This window comes from Bombyx mandarina, chromosome 09 (assembly GCF_030267445.1).
Source record: "Bombyx mandarina strain Sakado chromosome 09, ASM3026744v2".
NCBI classification, from domain to species: Eukaryota; Metazoa; Arthropoda; class Insecta; order Lepidoptera; family Bombycidae; genus Bombyx; species Bombyx mandarina.
In genome coordinates, this window is record NC_143216.1 from 2139792 (window position 1) to 2164988 (window position 25197).

The 25197-nt window shown below is 37.1% G+C and overlaps 1 protein-coding gene across 1 annotated transcript; it reads right to left on the bottom strand.

The window, feature by feature from the left end:
* Positions 1–1388: 1388 nt before the first annotated feature.
* LOC114240766 (dynein regulatory complex subunit 11-like) lies at positions 1389–17132 on the bottom strand. Its single transcript, XM_089729598.1, has 19 exons — positions 17049–17132; positions 16545–16708; positions 16016–16233; positions 15683–15854; positions 13003–13134; positions 12611–12716; positions 12399–12544; positions 11777–11936; positions 10886–11053; positions 10092–10240; positions 9605–9758; positions 8550–8653; positions 7694–7839; positions 6070–6224; positions 5164–5269; positions 4635–4758; positions 3354–3473; positions 2577–2649; positions 1389–1857 (listed from the first exon to the last, which is right to left on the bottom strand). The coding sequence occupies exons 1-19, from the start codon at positions 17130–17132 to the stop codon at positions 1690–1692; spliced, it is 2649 nt and encodes an 882-aa protein (XP_089585724.1). The 3' UTR covers positions 1389–1689.
* Between the last annotated feature and the right edge of the window lie 8065 nt (positions 17133–25197).

A 25197-nucleotide genomic window follows, 5' to 3' on the forward strand; every position in this document is an offset into this window, starting at 1 on the left:
TAAAAGTTAGCGTTTTTGTGCAATAAACAAAAAAGTTGCTACATCAGCGGCCCGGTAAACACGCGTTTGCATTCAGAGCCCCTTTGATAAGTATCTGGATTCGACCGAAGCGACCTCGCCCAGGGTCTAATTTAGATCTGATGTTGACAGGCGGTTAAAGGCAAGCCCTAACATATTAATATATTATTAATTAATTATTAATATAATTATAAATGGAATATTTAAAGGTTCTCAACTGATAATTATTTTTATTATTTGTTTTGGTAATTTGAAATATATTACAATGATGCTATGTACACATGGATTTGTTGTCTGAAATAAATCATTTTCATTCATTTATTCATTCATTCATTTATTAAGATTATAAACTGACGGTAGTTTACGTATAGAAAAACCACAAATAAACAAAATAGCGGCAAAGGCTTAATTAATACATTTTAAATAAATGCAAATATGGGCCTTATTGCTTAGAGCAATATTTGTATCAAGAAACCGAAAGAACCGAAAGAAAGTGCACGGAAATAGATTAGCGTTTGACCATGGCATAAATACAATTGTGTTACCCTGCCGGCTGAGCCCGTGCTTGCTCAACTGTCCTGGTGAAACTGGAAATACCACCAGCAATCCTTTTCAAAAAGAAACCAAGTGTACTAACGAACACGACTTTTTTTTTCAAGTGTGGCTTAAAGGTACATTCGGTAATTAAATTTACAATTTACTTAGTGACAAGTTAGGTAATTATAAAGGCTGCCAATTCAGCTGTTCCGGGACTTGATCTAACGTCATCGAGTTGTGAGGTTATTGTTAATTAAATCATCTATGATTCTATTATTAATTACATATCAATTGGAGAAATCATTCGTATTTTGAATTTATCATTACCATCGAACGGTAGGCAGCAGCTTGGCTCTGGCCCTGGCATTGCTGAAGTCCATGGGCGACGGTAACCGCTTACCGTCAGGTGGGATAGTCTGCCTACAAGGACAATAAAAAAAAATTGGTTGTCTGCAAAGTCGGTTTACTGACGATAGTTGAACGTGACAACATCATAAGAAAATACGCCTCAGAGCGAGGTAACGCCGCATGAGTCATGTTTTTTCGTGCCTGCAGCCGGCTCCATCGAATTATAAGACGTTGTCACGTCGCAAAAAACATCGAATAAATAGTAATAGTGAATTTGTGTGATGATCTTATTTCTATTAGATCTAAGTACGCTCCTGTGCTTCGATAGCCGCCCCACGTGAAATCGGCACTCCATCCGGTTTTATTTGCTCGAACGCCATTTCAACGGATTATCTCCAGGTACAGAATAAAAATCGTGTTTGCCTAAAATATTTCGAAACGCTGCGTCGGGTATTTCGTAAATGAAACATTGTGAAATTGTTTGGATAGCGATCTTTATTAAATGCTTTCGATTTAGAATTAGAAACAAGTTTTATTTTATTTTACGTTCTACTGATATGAAGTCTGAAAATGTACATTATAATTTTCATTTTAGAAAAAAGAAGTGGTTCGATGCATAGTGATTTTTTTTATTTTTTTTTTTATTGCCCTAGTAGGCAGACGAGCATACGGCCCACCTGATGGTGAGTGGTTACCGTCGCCCATGGACTTCAGCAATGCCAATTAATTCAAAGGGATCATAATAGTTTTAAGTTCGGTCATATTTTGAAATTATATAGATGGATTTCAAGATTTGTCTCCTGTCACAGCTTTCTCCCGATTCTTTTGTTTGTTTTTTTCAGCAAGAAACAAATCTGTCGCTTTTTGAAATTCTCTTTGTTCTTCTAAATGTTTTTTTTCTTTCCTTCCCCAATGAGTTTTCTCTGAATACCATTTAAAATATTTTGTGTAATCCTATAAAAACATTTATTTTTAATCATTTTTACTCGAGGGGCGACTATATTTGAGAAGTAAAATCGAACATCTCTGCACTGCTCTGCTCTGCAAAGTTAATTTCGGGTGTGTTTTTTGGACACGAATGCACACTTCACACAATGTTAATGATTACCGAACAGTGATTTTCTTCACGAAAATCGGCAACCGTTCACTTATTACTACATCAATTAAGACGATAAACGATGTAATTCAAAAGTGAACCATCAGTCATTTTGTGATCCTTAAATATGGCGTCTACCATCGCTGTGTATAAGCACCCCATCTCTTCCAGTGGATACCGTTAAAGGGCCTTAAAGGATTCACTGGAAAACGCGCAGCGGTTTTCTCAGAGCATTTACACCAGTAATCTTGACAAGGAACATCAGGACCACTTTTTTGAGAATGTTTTTTTTTATTGCTTAGATGGGTGGAAGAGCTCAGAGCCCACCTGGTGTTAAGTGGTTACTGGAGCCCATACACATCTACAACGTAAATGCGCCACCCACCTTGAGATATAAGTTCTAAGGTCTCAGTATAGTTACAACGGCTGCCCCACCCTTCAAACCGAAACGCATTACTGCTTCACGGCAGAAATAGGCGGGGAGGTGGTACCTACCCGTGCGGACTCACAAGAGGTCCTACCACCAGTAAATGATTCAAATCATGAATTCAAATCATATATTTTAATTGTTACTTACACATTTTACGGCCGAATCGTCGTTGAGAATATGTTCATGTATTTGAACAGGCGACAATCCACTAACGGCTATCCTGTAAATATAGATAATTAATTTTTAAATAAAAATTATATTCAATTTGCGTAATTCCTGCTGTTAACGCCTATTATCTATTATCTCTATATATAAAAATGAATTGCTGCTCGTTAGTCTCGCTAAAACTCGAGAACGGCTGGACCGATTTGGCTAATTTTGGTCTTGAATTATTCGTGGAAGTCCACGGAAGGTTTAAAAGGTTTAAAAGAAAATATAAAAAAGCTCGGAATTATATAAAAACAAACAATTTTGTTTTTTCTTTGATGTGTCCCCTTGATCTGTCTTTTATTTATCGATTGAGGCACTACGAAGTCTGCCGGGTCAGCTAGTAATAAATGCTTCTGTCTATATTTGTTCCGAATTAAAAAAAGGAAATAAGAATTGGTGATTTGAAAATTTTACCGGTTATTACATGTTTCTGCGTTCCAATAATGTATAAATACTTCAATAATATATTTCACAGTATTGTCGTGTCGTTATTTTATTTATTTATTTTATGTTAGTAAGATTACTTGTGGCCCGGAGGCTTTTCCAGTTTCACCAGGACAGGCGGGCGAACAAAGGCTTAGTTGGGAGGGGTGGGATTTGCTAACAACTGCCCGAGCGCCTCCGAAGGAGACCTAACAACTCGCCGTGTCGTCTGTGGTCATGCAAGACGACGACGGCGAAGCTGTCTCAAATGTTATGTATTTAATTTCTTACTCTAAAGTTATTTTAGGTGTTAAGTAGCTCTGCAAGGTCTCCTGCAAGTATCCGAAGTTGTAGTTCTGTAGTAAGTGAGCTAGGCTGTGCACATCAAAGTCATTCGGTATTTCATGGTTACTGAAAATTTATTGATTTTGGTACATAAGTGAAAAATAAAATAATAATAAACTTTAAAATGTGCAAATAAGTGAGTTTCATTTCTAATAATAAATATGGCGGGTTTTTTTCCTGCCTATTCTAGTAGCCTCTTAATCTAGATTCACCGACATATTAGGTGAGCTCGTGGGGCTCAAGCCGGGAGTGTTGCTAACACTAGTTCTAGCAAGAGCAGTGGTTCGCCACCGGATCGGAAACGCAACCCACTGAGAAGATCTTGAGCCGAAGCCCAGTGGTTGTTATGGGCTATATGGCGTAATGATTAAAAATAAAATGCATACGATGAGTCTAAACTGTCGTATTATTTAGAGTTATATGTCACAAACATATATACATTAGAATTCTGTGCGTTTATTTTAATTGATGTACGTACGATGAGGCCATGTTCATTACTAATATCGAAGTGCATACGTTGAGACATGGATTCGAAATACGGCTGCCTCTCACTTCGTATCGTTTTCGCGACAGTAATAGGCAAGCTGATACGTTCTCGCGATTTGGTGTTGCGAGTATAATACTACGAGTATATACTTGACTGGTGGTAGGACCTCTTGTGAGTCCGCACGGGTAGGTACCACCGCCCCGCCTATTTCTGCCGTGAAGCAGTAATGCGTTTCGGTTTGAAGGGTGGGTGATGGGCAGCCGTTGTGACTATACTGAGACCTTAGAACTATATCTCAAGGTGTGTGACGCATGTACGTTGTAGATGTCTATGGGCTCCAGTAACCACTAACACCAGGTGGGCTGTGAGCTCGTCCACATATCTAAGCAATAAAAAAAAGTAAAAAAACGTCACAGTTGCCTGTACTTCCGTGAATTTCTTAACCGTCTTTTACGACACCCAAGAGAAAAGTCGGGCTTGTATTTTTATGGCCACAAAACAAAAATATGGCATATGGCTATGCTCATTTTACAGCAGAATTAAAATATTTAGTATTTAATTTCACATTTTCTATTTTCATTTTATTATTTCATACTTTTCGAATCATTTAAGATACTATGGTAACGACGAGGTGACTAAGTTGTGACTGTAAGCCAACGAGACATGACTAGCCAGTAAAACTGTTAAAAATGTGTATGTAAAAAAATGACTTGCGAAAAGCCCAGGAAATAACTATTTACCGCATAACCCAATCTTGCAGTAACTCTAATATCACGGAATAACATGTGTTTGGCAAGAGCAGAGCTTTAGGGAAAGCTTGCAGAAGCTCTTTACTCCGCACCGTCCACGGTTCGGTGCAGCCTCCTGGAATATCGCACAAATATAATGGTAAAGTCAGAAGATCGTAACTGCAAGAGTGACTGAGAGGACGCTAATAAATGAACTTACAACATACTATACATATCACAGTATGAGTGTCGCCAACCATTTTAACATTTTGGCTGCGGCACTGGTTGGTACCAGCACTGTGGCTATTTCTGCCGCGAAACAGTAATGCGTTCCGGCTTGAAGCACGAGGCTGCCGCTGTGCCATATAACTAAAACCTAGAATTCAAATCTCGAAGTGTGTGTCAGCATTTATTTTATTCATATATATATGCTCCTGTAACTATTTAAATCCAGGTTGGCTGTAAGTTTGTTCAAATGTTGAAGCTATAAAAAAAAGAAATAACAACAATACAATTTGATTACTAATGTTACGATACATACCTATAATAGTTATTCTATGTGCTCTGTGTGTCGTTCTTAGTAATTTCTTCACGATGTGCCTTTTGATTATTTTTGGACTGATCCCTATATCCTCTTCGGTAGGCACCTTGAAAATTTAAACAAGAATAATATTGAATTTGAAACCATGCGAATGAGTTAAGATTGTTACTACGAATCGATAAGAACCCCTAATACTGTAGAAGGAACCTTCAGTCCTCTCTGTAGATGTTGTATGGCTTATAAGAAATGCCCTGAATTCTTTTAGATGTTGCCGTCATCTCTCTTCTCCCATCGCCCCACCCATTATCGCAGCAGAATTAATCTGTACTAATTGGCAACATCGGCCACAAGAACGAACTTCGCGGTGTTGCCTGAGTGATTTGACATATATCATATCACATGGCATATAAACTACTACTACTACTATCAATTCCTGTTCCCGTTATCTGGGGTCGTGTCTCCTCACTGTACGGCGCCAGGCTGATCTGTCCTGGGTTGTCGGTTTTGGCAGTTGGGCTTTCTTAAGGTCTCTTTCGATGTTTGACCTGAACCTTGTTTATATGGCATATAAACAAGGTTCTTTTTCTTCTTCTTTTTCTCCACCTTATCCCACACTAGGTGGGGTCGGCACAGCCTCATTTTCTCTTGCATTCCCTTTTATCAGTCATCTCAACACTCACTCCTCTCTCTCTCTCATATCGACATTTACACACTCCATCCATGTCTTCTTCGATCGACATCTTCCCCTCAACCTTGCACTACCATTTCCATACATCTCCTAGTCACATCTTCTCTCTACGCATCACATGTCCAAACAACGTTCTAAATAGTCTAAAGTTATAAGCAAAGGCTCAATTACGCATACGGCCCTTGTACCTGAACCTTTGCGTCATTATTCCTTTTTACCTTTTTGCCAAAAATATACTGCAAATGTTTTATGTAAATCGCAGATGGTTGAACATTCAGTGCGCAAGTTCTGATGCTGTCCAATAGCTTATCCAGGTGTATCGCTGTTAATTCATTTTTCAAAACCATCGGATCTAATACAAATAAAACTGCATCTGAAATTATATATTTTTTTAGTTTTAGAAATTTAGCTCCTAGCCCACGTGGTCCTCAGTAGATACTGAAGCCATGAGGTCGTTAAGCACATCCCCAACTTAAACATATGGGGTATTTAGATATGCGTATGTTTACACTTCCTTTTTATTTTATTTTATTTGGAAGACAAACAGTGAACTTAAACTGTATAAAATCTAACCTTACAGCTAAATACCATTTAAATGTCTTCGCATTTAAATATGAAAAAACGATTGTGTCACATCGCCTAGAATTAAATAATTAACACAAAACGTAAAACATAAACTAAAATAACAAGATTTTGAAGAAAAAAAAACCAGAAAAACGTAGTAAATAAAAAATAATTCAAATTTGCATTCAACCATCGACTGACTAATGTTCTCCTAATGCTCTTAGTAGAAGTGTTGAAAATGTCCAGTTCAGGGCAGTCAACTAGAGCATTGAAACTTTTAGCAGCTCTTATAAGGTATGCATTACGTCCATAATTTGTACCACCACGAGATACTCCGAGACGAGATGATTGACGGCCCTCACCCATTATTTATTCTTTCCTATTTATTTTATGGTCCTATTTATTCTTTCCTATTAATTATCCTATTTATTAAACAATTTTCTATCCTAGTTTCATTTTATTAGGGGAAATTAATCGTGAATTTTTCAAACTTACTTTATACTTAAACTTAAACTTAACACTATAACTTATACTTAAACTTACTAATACTTTTTAATTGCCTTCGTAGGCAGACGCTTGTCTGAACCGACTGTTGATGAGTGGTATTTTTTTTTCCTTCCTAGCTGAGAGCCTTGAGAGGCAATTTCAGCGTAACCTTAACTAGTAGGTGAGCTCACGGGGCTCAAACCGGAGTAATGCTAACATTGGCCCTAGCAAGAGCAGTGCTTTGCAAAATCTACCAGCGGATCGGAAACGCGACCCACTGAGAAGATCCGGCGAGAAACTCAATGGGCTGTGTCTGTGGGAGGCATTGCTAAGTCGCTGCCCACCTCTGAGTTTTCTCCACAATTGAAGATTTACTATTTTATTTGACTTTAATTGATTATTTTCGGAAGTGGTACGGTTGTATATTGAATTTCCGATTCCATAAACGACGGTGTTAGATGTATTAATTATTTTATGTGTTTATTTCTCCCTTTCGAAATGTTTTTTTTATGGCCTAGATGTGTGGACGAGCTTACAGCCCACCTGTTGTTAAGTAGTTACTGGAGCCCATAGACATCTATAACGTAAATGCGCCACACACCTTGAGATATAAGTTTTAAGGTCTCAGTATAGTTACAGCGGCTACCCCACCTTTCAAACCGAAACGCATTACTGCTTCAGGGCAGAAATAGGCGGGGCGGTGGTACCTACCCGTGCGGACTCACAAGTGGTCCTACTACCAGTATAACACCACCAGTATAATTCAAACATAAACTCTAAAATTGGTCTTACTGTTTAGTGTTGCCAGCGCATGTACTAGTCTAGTTTTACCGCAGCCATTAGGTCCAACTAGTAGTATTTTTTGATGACCCTGGCTTACATCACGACACACCCTCCACCACATGCTCCTTGTGTCACCATTGTATGGTAGAGCTTGTCTAGAATTCAGTGCGAAATTTGGTAGATTAAATAAGTTACATTAAACCTCATTTTCATTTCGATGTGAACAGTAATCTTTAATGATTCGTCCGAATAGTATAATCTTAATTGACGTATTATTTATCTACTAGAGGTCCCGAAGTAGTCGAAATTCGACTATAATTAATTGGAATTGTAAGTTTGTACACTATTATGATTGTATTTTATACTTCTATAATCATAAATTTCGCCAAGACTACACTATAAAAAATATTAACAAAGACAAACAATATTTAATCTCAATTTGACAACAGACGTCAAGAACAAAAGTTAGACAATAAATAGTATGCATGCGTGTGTGCGTCAAATATGGTATCAAATCATGGTATGTAGTGTGTAATGTTTTCTTTATTGATTTACTGTATCTTTTATGCATTATTTTAAAAAAATATTAGCATTGTGCACTTCTCTATATTCTCTATAACATAACATAATATTATAAAATGTAAATCTCTAATATTAGTACACTATGTATTTTAAAATACTAAAACTTAATCTTTTTTAGTTTATTTTACAGTTTTTTGTTGATATTTATTTGTTGATAGTTATTCAAGTTAATTTAATATCTTTACTAGTATTTACTTTAGTTATACATATTTAGCGGCATTTGGCCGATTATCTAGATCTAAAACATTATATTTCATTATTATTATTATATTATTAAACTCACTGAAACGTGTAACGTAAATCTTCTCCGGCAAAGTTGTGATCACCAATAAAATCTTCAAGTTTCGTTTTAGGATATTCTATTAGGATGCCTCGATTAACAAGATTCTGGAATTGAATAATTTCATTACACTAATGTTTTTATTGCACGCAATTAAATACAAAAAAGATCAGCTGATTCTCTGATTAAAGCTGTTGGGGAAGCGCGGGAGGTCGGGTACTTTGCCGGTACATTGCTCTCCTGTAACATGAGCTTATCAAGACTAATCTTTTTATTGGTTTGTAAATGAACATTATTTTCCGTCTACTTTTGAACCGGATCTTACTTTTTAAGGAGCTGGCCAAATAATAGTCCAGCACTTAAATCCTTGGGATCTTTAGATGTTCTTCGTCTTCCTTCCACTCTTCATCGTCAAATACAGCTCGCTCGAGTTTTGGAACGGTGTTTGGATCTTTTTTTTTATTGCTTACACAAATTAAAATTTTGCGGGTTTGATTTTTATTACTTGATGTTATTCCTTCACGGTGGAAGTCAATCGTGAACAAATTGGTAAGCACATTTTTCATTAGAAATATTGGTACCCGCCTGCGGGATTCGAACACCGTTGCATCGATACATACGAATGCACCGGACGTCTTATCCTTTAGGCCACGACGACTTCCTATAGATTTTTTAGTCTGTATAGTCAGATATTCCCCAAGGTCTTCATTTGTTTGTTGCATAGACATAACAGCGTTACGTGCTTGTCGGAGCCTATAGACTTCACCTTGAGCCTTGAGCTTTGTGCAAATTATATTATTTGCGTGTTTGATTTTTATTACACGATGTTATTCCTTCATCGTGGAAATGTAAACATGGTATTTCATTAGGAAAAATTATACAAGATCGATCGATACGAATGCATCGGGCGTCCTTTAGATCACGATGACTGCAAAGTGTATGAAACTTAAAGTTACCTCAAAGTAGTACTTTACTCAGGTTTCCGCTTACTCTATACTGGCCTCTATCATACAGTCACTCAATCCAATACCTTTCATCATAAATGTACAGAGATTCACCTCAATGAGTTCACTAGTGTCATCGTTCGAATCTTTTGCGAATTTTTTACGCTTAAACTTTGGTTTCAATGCTTTTTTTATTGCTTCTGGTATTTTTTCGTTATTTCGTGTGTAGTCTTCAATCAAGGCAGCTTTTAGTTTTTTGTATTCGTTTCTGAAAATAATTAAAGCTTTTCTTATGATTAAAAAGTATGGTACTCATATTATATTCGGTTCAGGGCTGCCTCCGTTTGGTCACCTTAAGTCAGCGGCTCTCAACCGTTTTTACTTTGCGACGCACTAACATACGTTTGACAAATTCGTGATACACTTACGTACGTGCATCCAAAAAATATATATTTGAGATAGGTAATACGGTACATTTATTAAATTATACATCATTAAAATAGCTTGTATAGTGAATATCTGGCAAACAGTTTTATAGCTTGCGAAAAACAGTGTGTTGACAACACAAGACGTCCTACCACCAGTAAAAAATTCTTTTAACCTCATGTCTTCTTGTACGTTGACTAAAACCTCCATCTTTGCTTTCATCCAAGAATCTTCAATATTAAATCGTTCGATAAATCTTTCTTTTACATCTAATGTGTCTAGTTCGTCCAAGTAATCCCAATCTTTACGATAATGTTCAAGAGCCTGGGCAGATATGTATTATTATTATAGATATATACCAGATCTCGTTATTTTTTTGGTAAAAAATTACAAATCAAGCTACAATTTTTTGTTCATCTCAAAGACTTGTTATGACAATTATTTGATGCTACAGATACCTATACTGCCCCGCTGATGTTTGATATGCCAAAAATAATCTATGTCTTTATATATAAAAATGAATTGCTGTTCGTTAGTCTCGCTAAAACTCGAGAACGGTTGAACCGATTTGGCTAATTTTGGTCTTGAATTCATTGTGGAAATCCAGGGAAGGTTTAAAAGGTAGATAAATGCTCGGAATTAAATAAAAATAACAATTTTGTTTTTCCTTTGATGTGTCCGCCGTTGGACGGATTCCTTTTGTTTGTTTTAAGTTTATTTTATACAAAAGTTTAGGTCTTTTATTTATCGATTGAGGCACTACGTAGTCTGCCGGGTCAGTTAGTATTTAATAAAATATGAAATTATATTGAATGTATGCGTTTTTGCCATTTAGTAATCTCAGAATCGCGCGTCACCCACACTATTTGTGCATGCACTAATAGAAGCTATAGGAAAAAAATCATGTGTGTCGAAAACTTTAATACCTTTAAACAGATAACTAATATAATCATTTGACAACTTTGTTACCTTCAAAATCAGCTCTGTTGTACTAGAAGGAGGGTAACGAAAGCCAGGGTGTAAGCTTGGGTTTTTCATCATTTTCCTTTTTAATTCGGCTTCTATTTTATTTTGAATCGACTTCTCCTTCTTTTTTATTTTCAACTCTTGCTTTTCTTTCTTTTTTTCCCATTTGATCTTGAAGATATTTTAGGTAACACATTAACATTATTTCGAGGTAATTACGTTGAGTTCATCTCCAATGATCAGTACCAATTTCTCTAAATAAATTTTATATTATGCTCCGAACAAATTTCACGACAAAATTATTTCATTAAATATAATTATCGTACATTAATTTGTCATCATTCTCCTGCCCTTCTCCCAGTCATCTGGGGATGGCGCAACATGTTTTCTTCCTTCATATTTCTCTATCATATACCATTTCTTCGCTCACTCTCCTCATCTTGCACGCAATCTATTCATGTATTTATTTAATAATAATCAAAACAACCAGCTTATACATACATACGTCTCAGTATGTTAGAACTTTAGTGATGTTTACGCGCTCTGTGTGCTTAGCACGAGTTTTTAACGTTCTGGATAGCGTAAAAGTTAACTCAAATTTGTATGGAGTTGGAACATTTGCCACTAAGGGCGCTGTTCCAACTGCATACAAATTTGAGTTAATTTTCACGCTATTGAAAGCGTTAAAAAACTCGCACTGATTACAACTGAACATTCAGAGAATTGAGGGCTGATCTTCTCATTAAAAAAGTAAAAAATGATTATCAATCCAATGTTTGGATATGTTGGAATTTTTGTAAATAAAATATTTATAAATAGGTATGTACCACTTATTTTAATATTCATACGATTCATAGCAAGAAATGTACTTAGTGTATCCATGTTTAAACTAACTTGAAGTGCTGTTTTTGTCTTGTTCGAAGCTTTTTCATGCATATACCTATTATATTCTTCGAGCCATTGCGCTGGTGAAGGCAGCTCCTCTTTGATAATCGAAGCGAGTCCGCCTTCTTTATCCGTTGGTAGCTCGTGGAAGAATTTAATTTGTTCATACCTTTAATAATTAGAGATGAGACAAAATCGTGGGTTCTTCAATAACTAATTTACGGTATATTTTCTATGGTTATCACTTTGAATATAAGTTAATGTTTTTTTTTTGGCTTAGATGGGTGGATGAGCTCACTATCCACCTGGTGTAGACCCGAATGCCATAATTCACTTTGAGAGATGACATCTAAGTCTCAATTATAATGTACAATGGCTGTCCCACCCTTCAAATCCAGTCACCCTTCAAATCGGAACGCATGACTGCTTCGCGACAGAAATAAACAGGATGGTGGTACCTACCCGTGCGGGCTTATAATAGCATCAGTAATAATTTACTATTTGATGTTATCTAGCGATGTTTCGAATTGCAAAGGTAAATGGATCATAAAATGAATTTGATTTGAATATGTAATGACATTGGATTCGGTGTCTTTCTAGTAAGTTGAAGAGAGTTTAAAATTCAAATTACCAATCATAAAACCAGTTTCTAATAAAATCTCTGTAATCTTCCATTAATTCAGCTCCTTTCGATTCAATTAATCTTTGTTTTGTTATTTTGCATTGCTGTTCGCATTCCGCCTGATATTTGAGTAGGATTACTTCTTTGTCATCCGCCTTAACAGAAGTTGTGGTTAGCCAAAGCTCACTAGATTAATCGAGTCTGGTGGAAATTATGCGTACCGTATTAATTGCCATCTGTAATCTGGCAGATCCGATCAACCGAAGGCCTAATATTTCATCGTTTCTTATTTTCAACTGACTCTTACGTTTTGCTGCGAAATAAGCTCTAAAATGGTTTTCACGTTAGGTCTTTATTAACTGTGCTTAAAATTTTACGTTATTTTTAGAACGTCACCAGTGTACTTATGTCAATATTCATAATGATGTACATACGTAAGGAAGCCATATAATAAGTATATTCATGATTAAATATACCAGGTTTTTACGCAGAGTAATATCTCTCACAATAAGATTTTTGGAAAATCGGAATGAAAAAATTTTTGCGACAATACTCACATAAAAGTGCCGCGGACACAGAACTAAATGAACTCTTTATTTGAACATTAACGAACCTTAAAACGTTTTGAATGAGATTGGCACTTTTTTCCCTCAAAGCGTAACAAGCGTGTTTCAATGTGCCGCTTAATTCTCTCTCCCAGATTCGTCTACTGTACGCTCGGCTTCGCATCAAGCTGATTGTTTGTCTGAAATGTTTTAAATAAAAAACAAGCGTATTAATAAAATTATGTTCTGTGTACTTAGTGCGAGTTTTTTAACTTTCTCGATAGCGTAAAAGTTAACCCAAATTTGTATGCAATTGGAACAGCGCCCCTAGCGTCAAACGTAGACAAGCGATCCCATTCCATACAAATATGAGCTAACTTTTACGCTGTCGAGAACGTTAAAAAGCTCTAAGCACACTGAAGAGGAAGTATTCTTTTACAGTTAGATGAAGCCTCCTCCTCCTCCTCGCGTCGTTTCCTCACTGCTGAGGGTCGTGACCATTATAATTCGACATGATTTTACTCCTTGTGATGTCCCGCCAGCGCCTCCGATCATTGGCCGCATGAAGGGCGTCGTGGAATGGGATCTCTAGTGTAGATGAAGCCTATGCAGTTCGAAAAGCGATCTTCTGTGGATGTACTGATAACCGGCAGTAATACATCACGGGATAAACCAAACAAATGGGGAACCTTAGTAAATGTCCAAACTCGGCAAATTAGCATCGAAAACGTGAGTTCCTAATTTTCATACCTTGGCAGTCTATTGAAATTAAATTGGCATTGTTAATACCGTCATTTCAACTGATACATTATTTTATACACAACAGTAATTACAACAAAAAAAACTTATTTTGTTTAATAACTAATCAATATAGACAAAGGTGGATATTACGGAGAGTTATTGTTAAATGGGAATACATATCTGGTCGTCTCACTGATGTGCCCGCTAGCAATGGTGACGTAATGATGACGTCGTGAAAAATTATTAGCATCATTTTTTATTAGACAACTACCTTAACTACCAGACCTCACTAATAGATATATTTAAATAATAATAATTAAATAAATTGTTGGGTTTTTAATAGTTTAAAAATAGGAAAATAACTATACAGCGAACGTCAACATTGACATAGTTAAAACTTTTACTCTTTTTACTGCTTTTTTATTAATTTCTTTTTATAATTTGTTTTTTTTTTTTTTTTTTTTATGATTGAATGTTTACTGGTGGCCCGAAGGCCTTTCCAGTTTCACCAGGACAGGTGGGCGAGCAAAGGCTCAGCCAAGAGGGGTGGGATTTGCTAACAACTGCCCGAGCGCCTCCGAAGGAGACCTAACAACTCAAGGGCAATTGTTTCGCGAATTAATCTACTACCGGATCGGAATCGCGACCCGCTGAGAAGATCCGGCGAGAAACTCAGCGGGCTGATGCATGGGTTAGGTTGCACGTCGACCTCTTTGTCGAGATCGACGAGTACGGTTACCGGGGGCCCTAAGCCTGCCCCTAGTATTAGAGCTGAAGGCATCTAATGCAAAGGTTATTGGATCTGATGGATCCGTAAGGACGTGTCTAGGGCGTCGACGGTGACTGGCTCCTGCATGATCAGGATTCGGGGAGTAGTCAGCGGCGGCAACGATAAGGCGATTATCATGACGCATAGCCTTATCGAAGTATCGTTCCGACGCTGACTTCATGTATTTCCGAATTGATTCGAGGTCCAGGTCGTCGTGTAGGTCAACGTTCCTCACGAACCACGGAGCTCCGACGGCTAACCTGCAAAAGCGGGATTGTAGAGATTGAAGGGTGTCTATGTGTGTGCGGGCCGCGTGAGCGAACACCACACTCGCGTAAGTCATGACGGGCCTTATGCAAGTTTTGTAAAGTGTCACCTTGTTCCGAAGGGACATTTTACTCCGCTTACAGATCATGGGAATTTATAATTTGTATGCTTCGAAAACTTTATAGTTTTTGTGTTCACGACGACTGATGTTTTATTTGTCGATATTTTGCATATTGTGCCAACTACCACCTAGTTTTGCATATTGTGCCAACTACCACCTAGTTTTGCATATTGTGCCAACTACAACCTAGTTTTGCAAATTGTGCCAACTACCACCTAGTTTTGCATATTGTGCCAACTACCACCTAGTTTTGCATATTGTGCCAACTACCACCTAGTTTTGCATATTGTGCCAACTACCACCTAGTTTTGCATATTGTGCCAGCTACCACCTAGTTTTGCAAATTGTGCCAACTACCACCTAGTTTTGCATATTGTGCGAAGTGCCGTCTAGTTTTGCATATTGTGTATCTACCACCTAGTTTTGCATATTGTGCCAACTGCCGTCTAGTTTTGCATATTGTGCCAACTACCGTCTAATATTGTATATTGTACCCACCGTCTAATTTTCTGTAGCAGTGATTTTTTGACATTTACGTTTCTTTGCACATAGTTTATTCTATTCTATTTGAGTTAAAATACCCTTCATAGTAAAAATAACGAATAACTGGAGATCGGTTTGTCTCTTCAAGTTGTATGAATTGGTGTAGCCCAAAAACAGTTTTGAATGTTTAATTTAGGTGCATCCGTAATATATTTAATGGTAGGCACCGGCTTGGCTCTGCCCCTGGCATTGCTGACGTCCATGAGCGACGGTAACCGCTTATCCTCAGGTGGGCCGTACGCTCGTCTGCCTGCAAAGGCAACAAAAAAATAAAAATATACTCAATAACTTAGAGTAAAATGTCAACCTTGACTTTTCGTGCGATTTAATTATATCAATGAAATATCTGCTTTTCATAATGTCTTCAGATATTTTATCTTCGTCTTTTTCTAAACTGATCTGCGATAAATCACTTTCGTAGTCGTCCTCCCACCAATTGATTGCTTTTCCTAATGTTTTATTTTTAATAGAATGATCATCTAAAAACGTAAGAAAAACGTGAAAAATGAATATTTTTAGTCTTGATTCGTTTGCCTCATTGGGCTGGTGGATAGTGAAACTGACTACAGGTACATGCGTTCTAGTTTGGATTCTCGGTCAGAGTAGATCATTATTTAAATATTTTTAATTGTGATTTTACTTTTCGGCTTAGTTAGATCATCTAAGGCTTTTTTTTCTTGAATTTTCTTGTAAGTCTCCTTTATCAAAGTTTCGATTTCATCAGACCTTTGAAATACTAATGGAAGATCGTTTAATTGTGTGTTGTCCGGTGTAAGAATCTCCCGAGCGACACCGTTACCGACGAAATGACACTGACTGCATTCTAAATTTTGCAATTCATTTTTTATTTCTATGATTCTGAAATATTATTCAAACCGTAGTCAAATATTTATTTACTAACTTTACATTAGTTCAATCTACAGTATTTCTTTCCTTAACACATATTCGGATTTCAAAACTAAGTGGCTGGTAGTAAATCAGAATTGTCACGAACAGTGACTGACTGGCGCTCAATGCCCGTCCCGTTCTGATTTACGGTCGATATTTTTAGGTATTAGGTATTTAGATATTTATATTTGGTATTTAGGATCTGCATTTAGTAGTTCTCATTACATATCTTTCCCTAACAAAGGTCCAATCTAACATAGAGTCGTCGAATGTGAGCGCACCTATTTTCAACAGTTTTTATCACCTCCTGCATATATTTCTTCTTCTGTACTTGCAAATTGTTATGCAAACACTCGGAAGCTTCATTATATAGAGCTGAGTATCTAGCTAAAACACTAGACAGACGTAGCACAGCTTCACACAATTGTTTATCGTGTGCTTTTTTCTGAAAATGTAAATTGCTTTTGAAATTTTCCGACACTTTTTCTGTTGTTATGCCGTTACTTATTCAATATAAGTACATTGAGTACAAACAATTATTTACTCCAATGAATCCACTTATTAAATATATTTGTTTGTTTCTAAACATAAGTATATTTTTTTATTTGCCAATAATGTCATGTGTTCGAAGAGTAGGAATTCAATTAACATTCTCATTCTCGGGAAGACTTCTCTTAAAATTATTATTCCTTTTGGTGATTCAGCATAAGATTAAAAGAAATACAATAAAAGCAAAATAATTTAAACGGACATAGGTATCACAATCACAATTTAATATAATTTACCTGGTAATTTAGATCTGTTCGGAGTAATGCTTCTAAAGAATTCAGAACATTTTTCCATTTAATAAAATAAAAGTTACTGGACATTTTAGACTGTTACTAATATAAACAGTTACAAATTACCTATTCGAATGTAAAATTCAGTATTCAGTATGGCCATGGTTTTTGTTCAAGAGTCGAGACAGCGTGAGTACTTCCCCATATGTAATTGATTTACAATAGAAACAGTGGTAACAACTAAAGTACATTTGCACTTATTTTAGTCTATGGAAATGATAAAACACGAGATCGTATAATCGGAACTCATCTAGACCATGAAGTGCCCGTGGTTAAAGAATCCGGTGTGTCGAACGATTCCATTTTGAAATTCACCAGGATGGGTGGGTGGGTAGGGTAGGGAAGGAGAGAGGGGATGTGCTAACAGCTGCTCGGGCACCCGAAGAAGGCCTAGCCGTTCAGGGGTAGCTGCTCCATGAGTGCAGCTAACATTAGATAGGTATCGCGAATCCGTGAGAAGATCCGGATTAACTTTAAGCATTCAACAACATTGACAGAAGATTAAGTGAATCAGGACTTGTCTAGGGTGCTGACTGCTGTGTTGGCTTTGTCAGGACTGTTATTAGGCCACAACAAAGTGGTTATTTTGCTATTTATACGGGTGGATTCTTTACGGGTGGGCCCCGCAGAAGAATTAATATAGTGCAATAAAAAATCAATCAGGAAAATTTGTTAATTTGCATTGTAACTTATTACATTTGTCGAACTCGTCTACATGTCCAGTATTATAAATAGGTAGGTACGTTACATGAATTCTGTTTTTGTTAGAGTTAAGTAGTTGTTGATCGAAATTGGCAGATATTTGTACAAGTAACGAACTAGACTAGGCCATTCATAAAAAAATACGAATACCACCCAATAATTTTGCAAAACCCCGAAAGAGTTGTCACATTCAAAACGCGAAACAGTCGCGTCACACGCACATTCCCTTCAATGAAAGGGCAAATGGCACCCATTTACCGTTATCATTGACAGCGGAAAACTTACATCATGCCAAATGTAGGAAATAAGCGATCTGGCTTGACGGGAACACTGCTTACTTATTGCTCCGAAATGTAAAGTCAAACGATCTTAACACTTGCCACGGCCATTTGGAATAACGCGTCTTAAGCCAAAGGCGCAACGTTTATTTTTCTGAAACTTTACTTGTGTTGTTGGTCATTAGCTGCCTCGAGCCGAGCCGTGTTTTCGGGCTTCCTCGCCACAGTTTCCGGTGGCGCTGGATTCGCGCCGTCTTGTCACCGGAAGTAGTAAAGCCTTCCGCAGTGCCTTCTGTCGGCGTGTTGGAAACGTGTCCACGATTTAAGCGAGGTATTTTGGCGTTTTTATTCTTGTTTATCTTTTTTCTGTTTTGTTCTCCGGCATTTGAATCTTCAGTATAGAGGGTTTCCTTTTCTTGTGCTTGTATTATATAGTTTATGACGGAGTTTATTTTACTTGGTTTATTTTGTAGGTGAATTTGTTACCGAACATCAAAATCAATGAGTTAACCGTCGAAAACTTTAATAACCATAGAAATTATCATAAAAAAAGTTCACAATCGATAATATATATAAAATAAGATAATTAAATTTCATTAAAAAGGAATTATTATAATAACTCATTTTAACAAAACCATTTTAATATTTTGTGCCTACTTTAATGTCAAAGTATACTCAATTCTAATCATAGTAATATATAGATCAAAATAGGTAAATAACACATTCTCGCAACGGCCGACTCTTGTCGTTATCTGTCGTCGTCATATTATTTTTGGGGGAATATCGCCCCTGGGACTAGACTCAAGTAACAAGATCCAACCCAGATACATCCTAACGCGTGTCGGGAATGTGTAGAAAATAATTACATTTAAACAAATTACCGTATAACCTTGTTTCATTTACAAGTTGCTTAACAAAGTCGAATTACGAAATAGCTGATAATATTTCACCAAGAAAAACACAGTTAATCAATCATAGTTGAAGATATGAGTGGATGAAGGGGTTAAGTACCAGTTTTAAGTTTTTGAGTTTTTACTTTGAATGAAGGTATTATGTGCCTATAAACTATATTAGACCTTAAATCCCCGGGTTTAAAGGCTATTTTTAGAAATTGTATATGTTGAAGATGTTATGTACGAAGAAAAAGTAGGTACAAGCAACAAAAGTTTCTTGACCGTTTTCTCAAAATTAACAAATTGTATCATATTCCCTTCATCCATTCATGTATTCTCATTCGCGATCCTGCGGACAGAATGGAAAGCAGTCAACGTCGCCCCAAACACGTCATTTCGGATCCCCCCGATCCCCTAACGTTGCCTTTAGGTACCTCAAACACCGGTCATCATTCTCGTCGAACCCGTCGCCGTCACTTGCGACGAAGGGTCCGACGAGTAAATTAACCCTCAGACACATCCCACTGAGTTTTCTCGCCGGATCTTCTCAGTGGGTCGCGTTTCCGATCCGGTGGTAGATTCTGCGAAGCACGGCTCTTGTTAGGGTTCGTGTTAGCAACGTCGTCAGGTTTGAGCCCCGTGAGCTCACCTACTAGTTAAGACTACGCTGATATAGGCTCTCAAGGCTCTCAGTTTAGGTAGGAACAAAAAAAAACATGTCTTCAATTATTTAGACACTATAATTACATTTTAGTCAAAAAGTAAAAGGGCAAAAATATACAAAGTAAATGAAATGTTTTAAAAGCGACTAGCTTCTCAACTTGTTAAAAGTTTTGATAACACGTTAAAGTTGTTAACACGTTATACCAAAAGATCATATTCCTCTTCACCGATACGATCAAAGTTGCTCGTCACAAAAAACCATGCAAGTTTGAGAGAAACTTCGGTTCTTGAAGTAGTCATACATAAAATCTTTTGTTGATCACACATAGTTTATTCGTGAAATAGGTCCGTACCCACATTTTATCGTCGACACAATTTACCAACGAGGTCCTAACATTACGTCGCTTCATCGCCCGTCAATTTTCATCACAACGTTTTGATGTAAATAGATTTTTTGCTTGTATTTTTCCGTTGACATCATTCCGTTTGAGATGTATCGAATTTTTATTGGACGTCTTGTGAGCGATAGACAGGATCCATTACAGTGTCAGTTACGCTAATCCACAGGGACTGAGGTGAATTTAAAAGTCTAAAAATTACGTCTGAATTTTTGTATTTTGAACTGTCTATTATTAGGTTACAAATTTATTTCAAGTGGTCAAAGAGAAAGAGATGGGAAGGGATGTTGGATTTTTAGAATGAAACATTCTATATTCATTATGTAACCCGAATCTGGAAATATAAATACCATATCCTTATCGCGTTATATTTGTTTGGAAAGTAAAGAAATAATTCATCATTTAACCTAAATATTAAATGCATTATGCAATACACTAAAGACATAGAATACATATTTTACACAACTCATATAAAGCTATAAAACTGATCGCATTATCCTATCTTCACTTCAAAAATATTCTATTTCAAAAACTATCTACTGATTTAAGGACTACTAATACAAAATGACAAGAGCCTTTAAGTTCTGACAAGATAACATGAAAATCCGATCCAATAACTATATTTCACCTTTGTCCACCCCACGCGATGACGCATGCTTTCAACCGACAAGCCGCTATTGCCGATGCGGTTGCAAAAATATTGACCCGATAAGATGATGACTACACTCCGTGAGTTAATGTTGTTAGCACGCTTTTATCGGCTCGACCTTTACATTAAATTATGTAGCGATATCTTTCAATATCGTTTTCACCAACTGCAGAATGTCGACGATTAACTTGTAAATTTGTATACGGATATTAGTATTGTATTGTGTACAATTGTTACGCGCTGGGATTCGGGATAAATAAAATTCTACCAAAGTACAACTAAAAACTGTATCCAACACTTAGAACACTTCAAACACTTCACAAACACTTTGAAGTTCTCAGTTCGCTTCTTCCGCTTCGCTTCAAGTGATACGTTCGCTGTTTCCGTTCCGATTACTGACTGACTGCGTGCCATCTCTGCAACGCTTTTATAGCCGATAGCACATCCCTAGAATTATCGAGAATATTCCATACATCTTCATTATTGTGTTTCCGCTATCTGACAATATATGACGTTGTATTTCTCGAGCGTTCTAGGTGCTACTAGGTCCGTCGATATTCGTTCGACTATTCGGCGATAGATGGCGTTACTATTACCAGCGTAACAATATAAAATTTACCATGACCTGATATCCTGAACACAAAAATTTATATAAAAAGTATTAATTAAAATTTTTAGTTTGGTCCATATTAAAGTGCTTTTTTTTCTTTAGACATTAAACTAAATGTTATTGTAAATTAATATTTTTAGAGTAATAAAACCTTGCGTTTATTATCAGTTACCATAAAAATTGTAATGTATTCGAAACGTCGCGAAAGCGCGGAAAGTATTATTATGTTCATATTTCATTTTCTCATAAATTTAAGTAGTTTACCGTTGCAGCTTCAGCTTCGGGAGCAGTTATTTGATACAATGTATTGGCAACATGTACTTGGCCATATAGCCAACGAGAAAGTGAAATTTTCATTAATTTCAAGTGTATCGCTGGTATTACTCACGTGAACAACAAAGTAATACTGAAACGTTGGAAGGACCGTTCCGCGGAATTTATTGGTGTCGCAAACAAGTTGCAAATTGGCCTGTAGGAGCGACGTTTTCGCTAAATACCTATAAAAATGTCCGCTCGCCGTGAAATATTGTAACTAGCTGTGTGTGCCTTAATTTATGAACCGCAGCGGAGAAGTTTTCAACGAAGACATTTCGTTCCTAGTGAATTCAAATTATTTAATATTTTTATTTTTATTGCTTAGTTTGTTGAACGAGCTCACGGGCAACATGGTGTTAAGTGGTTACCGGAGCCCATAAACATCGGTAGGCAGCGGCTTGGCTCTGCCCCTGGCATTGCTGAAGTCCATGGGCGACGGTAACCACTCACCATCAGGTGGGCCGTATGCTCGTCTGCCTACAAGGGCAATAAAAAAAATAAAATAAAAAATAAACATCTACAAAGTAAATTCCGCCACCTACCTTGACACACGAGTGCTAAGGTCTCAGTTTTTACAGTACAACGGCTGCCCCACTCTTCAAATCGAAACGCATTACTGCTTCACGGCAAAAATAGGCAGGGTGGTGGTACCTACCCATGCGGACTCAGAATACGTCCTACCACCTATAAAATTTATTGAAAATCAAAATAAAACTGCAACACCATGCATTAGTCTTGCAAAGAAATCGATGAATCGAATTATTTTGTCCTTGTCAGGCTATTGTATGAATTCATAACAATGTTTAATTATTTATAATGGTCAAATTAGCAAGATATCAAATACAAAATGTTGTATATATTTTTTTTTTTTTTTTAAGTTGTTTTGTCACGAGTTGTTATTTGAGGCTGAAAGAAACGAAAAAGCGACACTAAAAAGAGACAGACATAGAGATCTATATATTAAAGCCTGCTAGTGAGTGAGATATAATATTTCTGAAGGTTTCACTTGTACTGCGTGTGAATTGTACATCATGCTTTTTACATACTCCAAAATTTTCCTTAAGCACCGTCCAAATTTGCTGTTTACTGGTAGATATGATGTAAGGTCGTATGTGCTCATGAGCTCAGATAGCACTTCACTTTGGACAGTGAGTACACCTGTCCATCTAACGCATACAAAAAAGCAGGACTTGAGTTACCTCTGTACAGTTCAGGCCAATTATGTTTTTTGATACGTGAAAGTCGTCCGTGGCTTAAAGGATAAGACGTCCGGTGCATTCGTGTTGAGCGATGTAACGGTGTTCGAATCCCAGGCGGGTACATACCTATTTTTCTAATGAAATACGTACTCAACAAATGTTCACGATTGACTTCCACGGTAAAGGAATAACATCGTGTAATAAAAATGAAACCCGCAAAATTATAATTTGCGTAATTACTGGTGGTAGGACCTCTTGTGAGTCTGCTCGGGTAGGTACCACCACCCTGCTTATTTTTGCCGTGAAGGAATAATGCGTTTCGGTTTGAAGGGTGGGGCAGCCGCTGTAACTATACTGAGATCTTAGAACTTATATCTCAAGGTGGGTGACGCATTTACGTTGTAGAGGTCTATGGGCTCCAGTAACCACTTAACACCAGGTGGGCTGTGAGCTCGTCTACCCATGTATCTTTCTAATCCGTGGATATCTTTCTTGGTTCTAAAGCTCTGATGTTGTGAGCCAAATGAAACTGTGAAACGCGGTGCTTTCCGGTTTTGGATGGCCAATTTCGACTCGTCGTTTCATTGAAGACGTCGAGATGTGAGTTAAAATCGTTTCTTAGCTACTTTATTAGCTGTGAGTGTTGAGCTGGCGATGTGCTCTGTAATAATATGTATTAATGATTTTACTTCGTCCAACTTCGAAAAAGAGGTCAATAGTCGAATCCAGCTCGGATGGGCAGTGTTTGGAAAGCTACGTAAAATCTTCTCATCACAAATACCACAGTGTCTCAAGACCAAAGTCTTTGAGTAGTGTGTGTTGCCAGTGATGACATATGGCACTGAAATGTGGTCGCTCACAATGGGCCCTATGATAAGGTCACTCAAAAAGCAATGGAAGAGGGCTATGCTCGGAGTTTCCCTACGAGATCAAATCAGAAATGAGGAGATTCGTTGGAAAACTATGGTAGCCGACATAGCCTAAAGAATTGCGACGTTGAAGTGGCATTGGGCAGGGCACATTGCTCGTAAAACGGATGGCCAATTAATGTCATTGGTGTAATACGAATGAAGAAAATATGAGTAAAAGATAAAAGACACAACACCACAGAATCGTTTTTATTATTTTACAAATTTTATATAGCTCCTAATCAAACTGAATGTTATTTAAGCAAAATGCAAAAGTAACATTAATATCATCCGTGGCATCCGCAAAAATATACCGAAAATTTATGGTGCTAGTTCATTCGTCATAATACATCAAACCGTGTGTCATACAGACCGCGCGTTAATCTCTCCCACTCGCGTATCATATATCAGAGGGAGACGACGTTTTTACGAGCTCTTAATCAAGAAATATACGATTTCGCAGTCCGATTAAGACTAGGCTATTCACCATCTCGGTAATGTAGTTAGTGTTCGCTTCTAAAAGGGTGTTGTAATTGGGAAACGCGGCGTCACGAGAACATTCGAGAAACTTTCTTCATATTTAGAAATTTAATCCAATGTTTGCTTAAATCATTTTCAAGTAATTAAGTGTTATTTGGTTACTGGTGGTACTCTTGTGAGTCCGCGCGAGTAAGTACCACCGCCCTGCCTATTTCTGCCGTGAAGCAGTAATGCGTTTCGGTTTGAAGGGTGGGGCAGTCGCTGTAACTATACTCAGATCTTAGAACTTATACTTCAAGATGGGTGGCGCATTTACGTTGTAGATGTCTATGGGATCCAGTAACCACTTAACACCAGGTGGGCTGTGAGGTCGTCCATCCATCTAAGTATTAAAAAAAAAAAAATTTTTTTTTTATGAAGCATGTTTCTGATAACTCTGTTTCTATAATCTGACGAAGCGTGTTGCGGATAATAACATGTACTTTTAGGTTATTAAACTACCTTGTATTTTGGAAAATGATTCGACATCTATTGTTTGAGTAATTTCGATTAACTAACCCCCGTATACAACTGATTTATAATAATGAACTACTATGGATATTTTAGCTTTGATAGGGCGTTCCATTTTACTTCGTGATTATTGAAAATACTTTTTAATTGCGTTTCTGAAATATAAAGTTGGTTGTGTATTGGTGCCGTTATACCGTCTCTTCAGTATTGTGCTTGTGCAGTAATATTGGTTTTGCTTAAACAACTTAATAAAACAGATACTCGCATATTACCCGTTTTATTATTAACATTGTAAACGCGTCGAAAATTTACCTTTTCTTAAAAAAAAAAGAAGCTTCCCCAAAGGAATAAGCCTGAAACACTAACTAGAAGGTTAGTAAAAAATGTATTTGTCCATGAGGTGATTCCGCCCTGACAAATGACGCTCGTCGGACATATTTCAACCCCGACTGGTTCACAGGCCGGCCATTTCGCCCTTGGCTAGATTTAT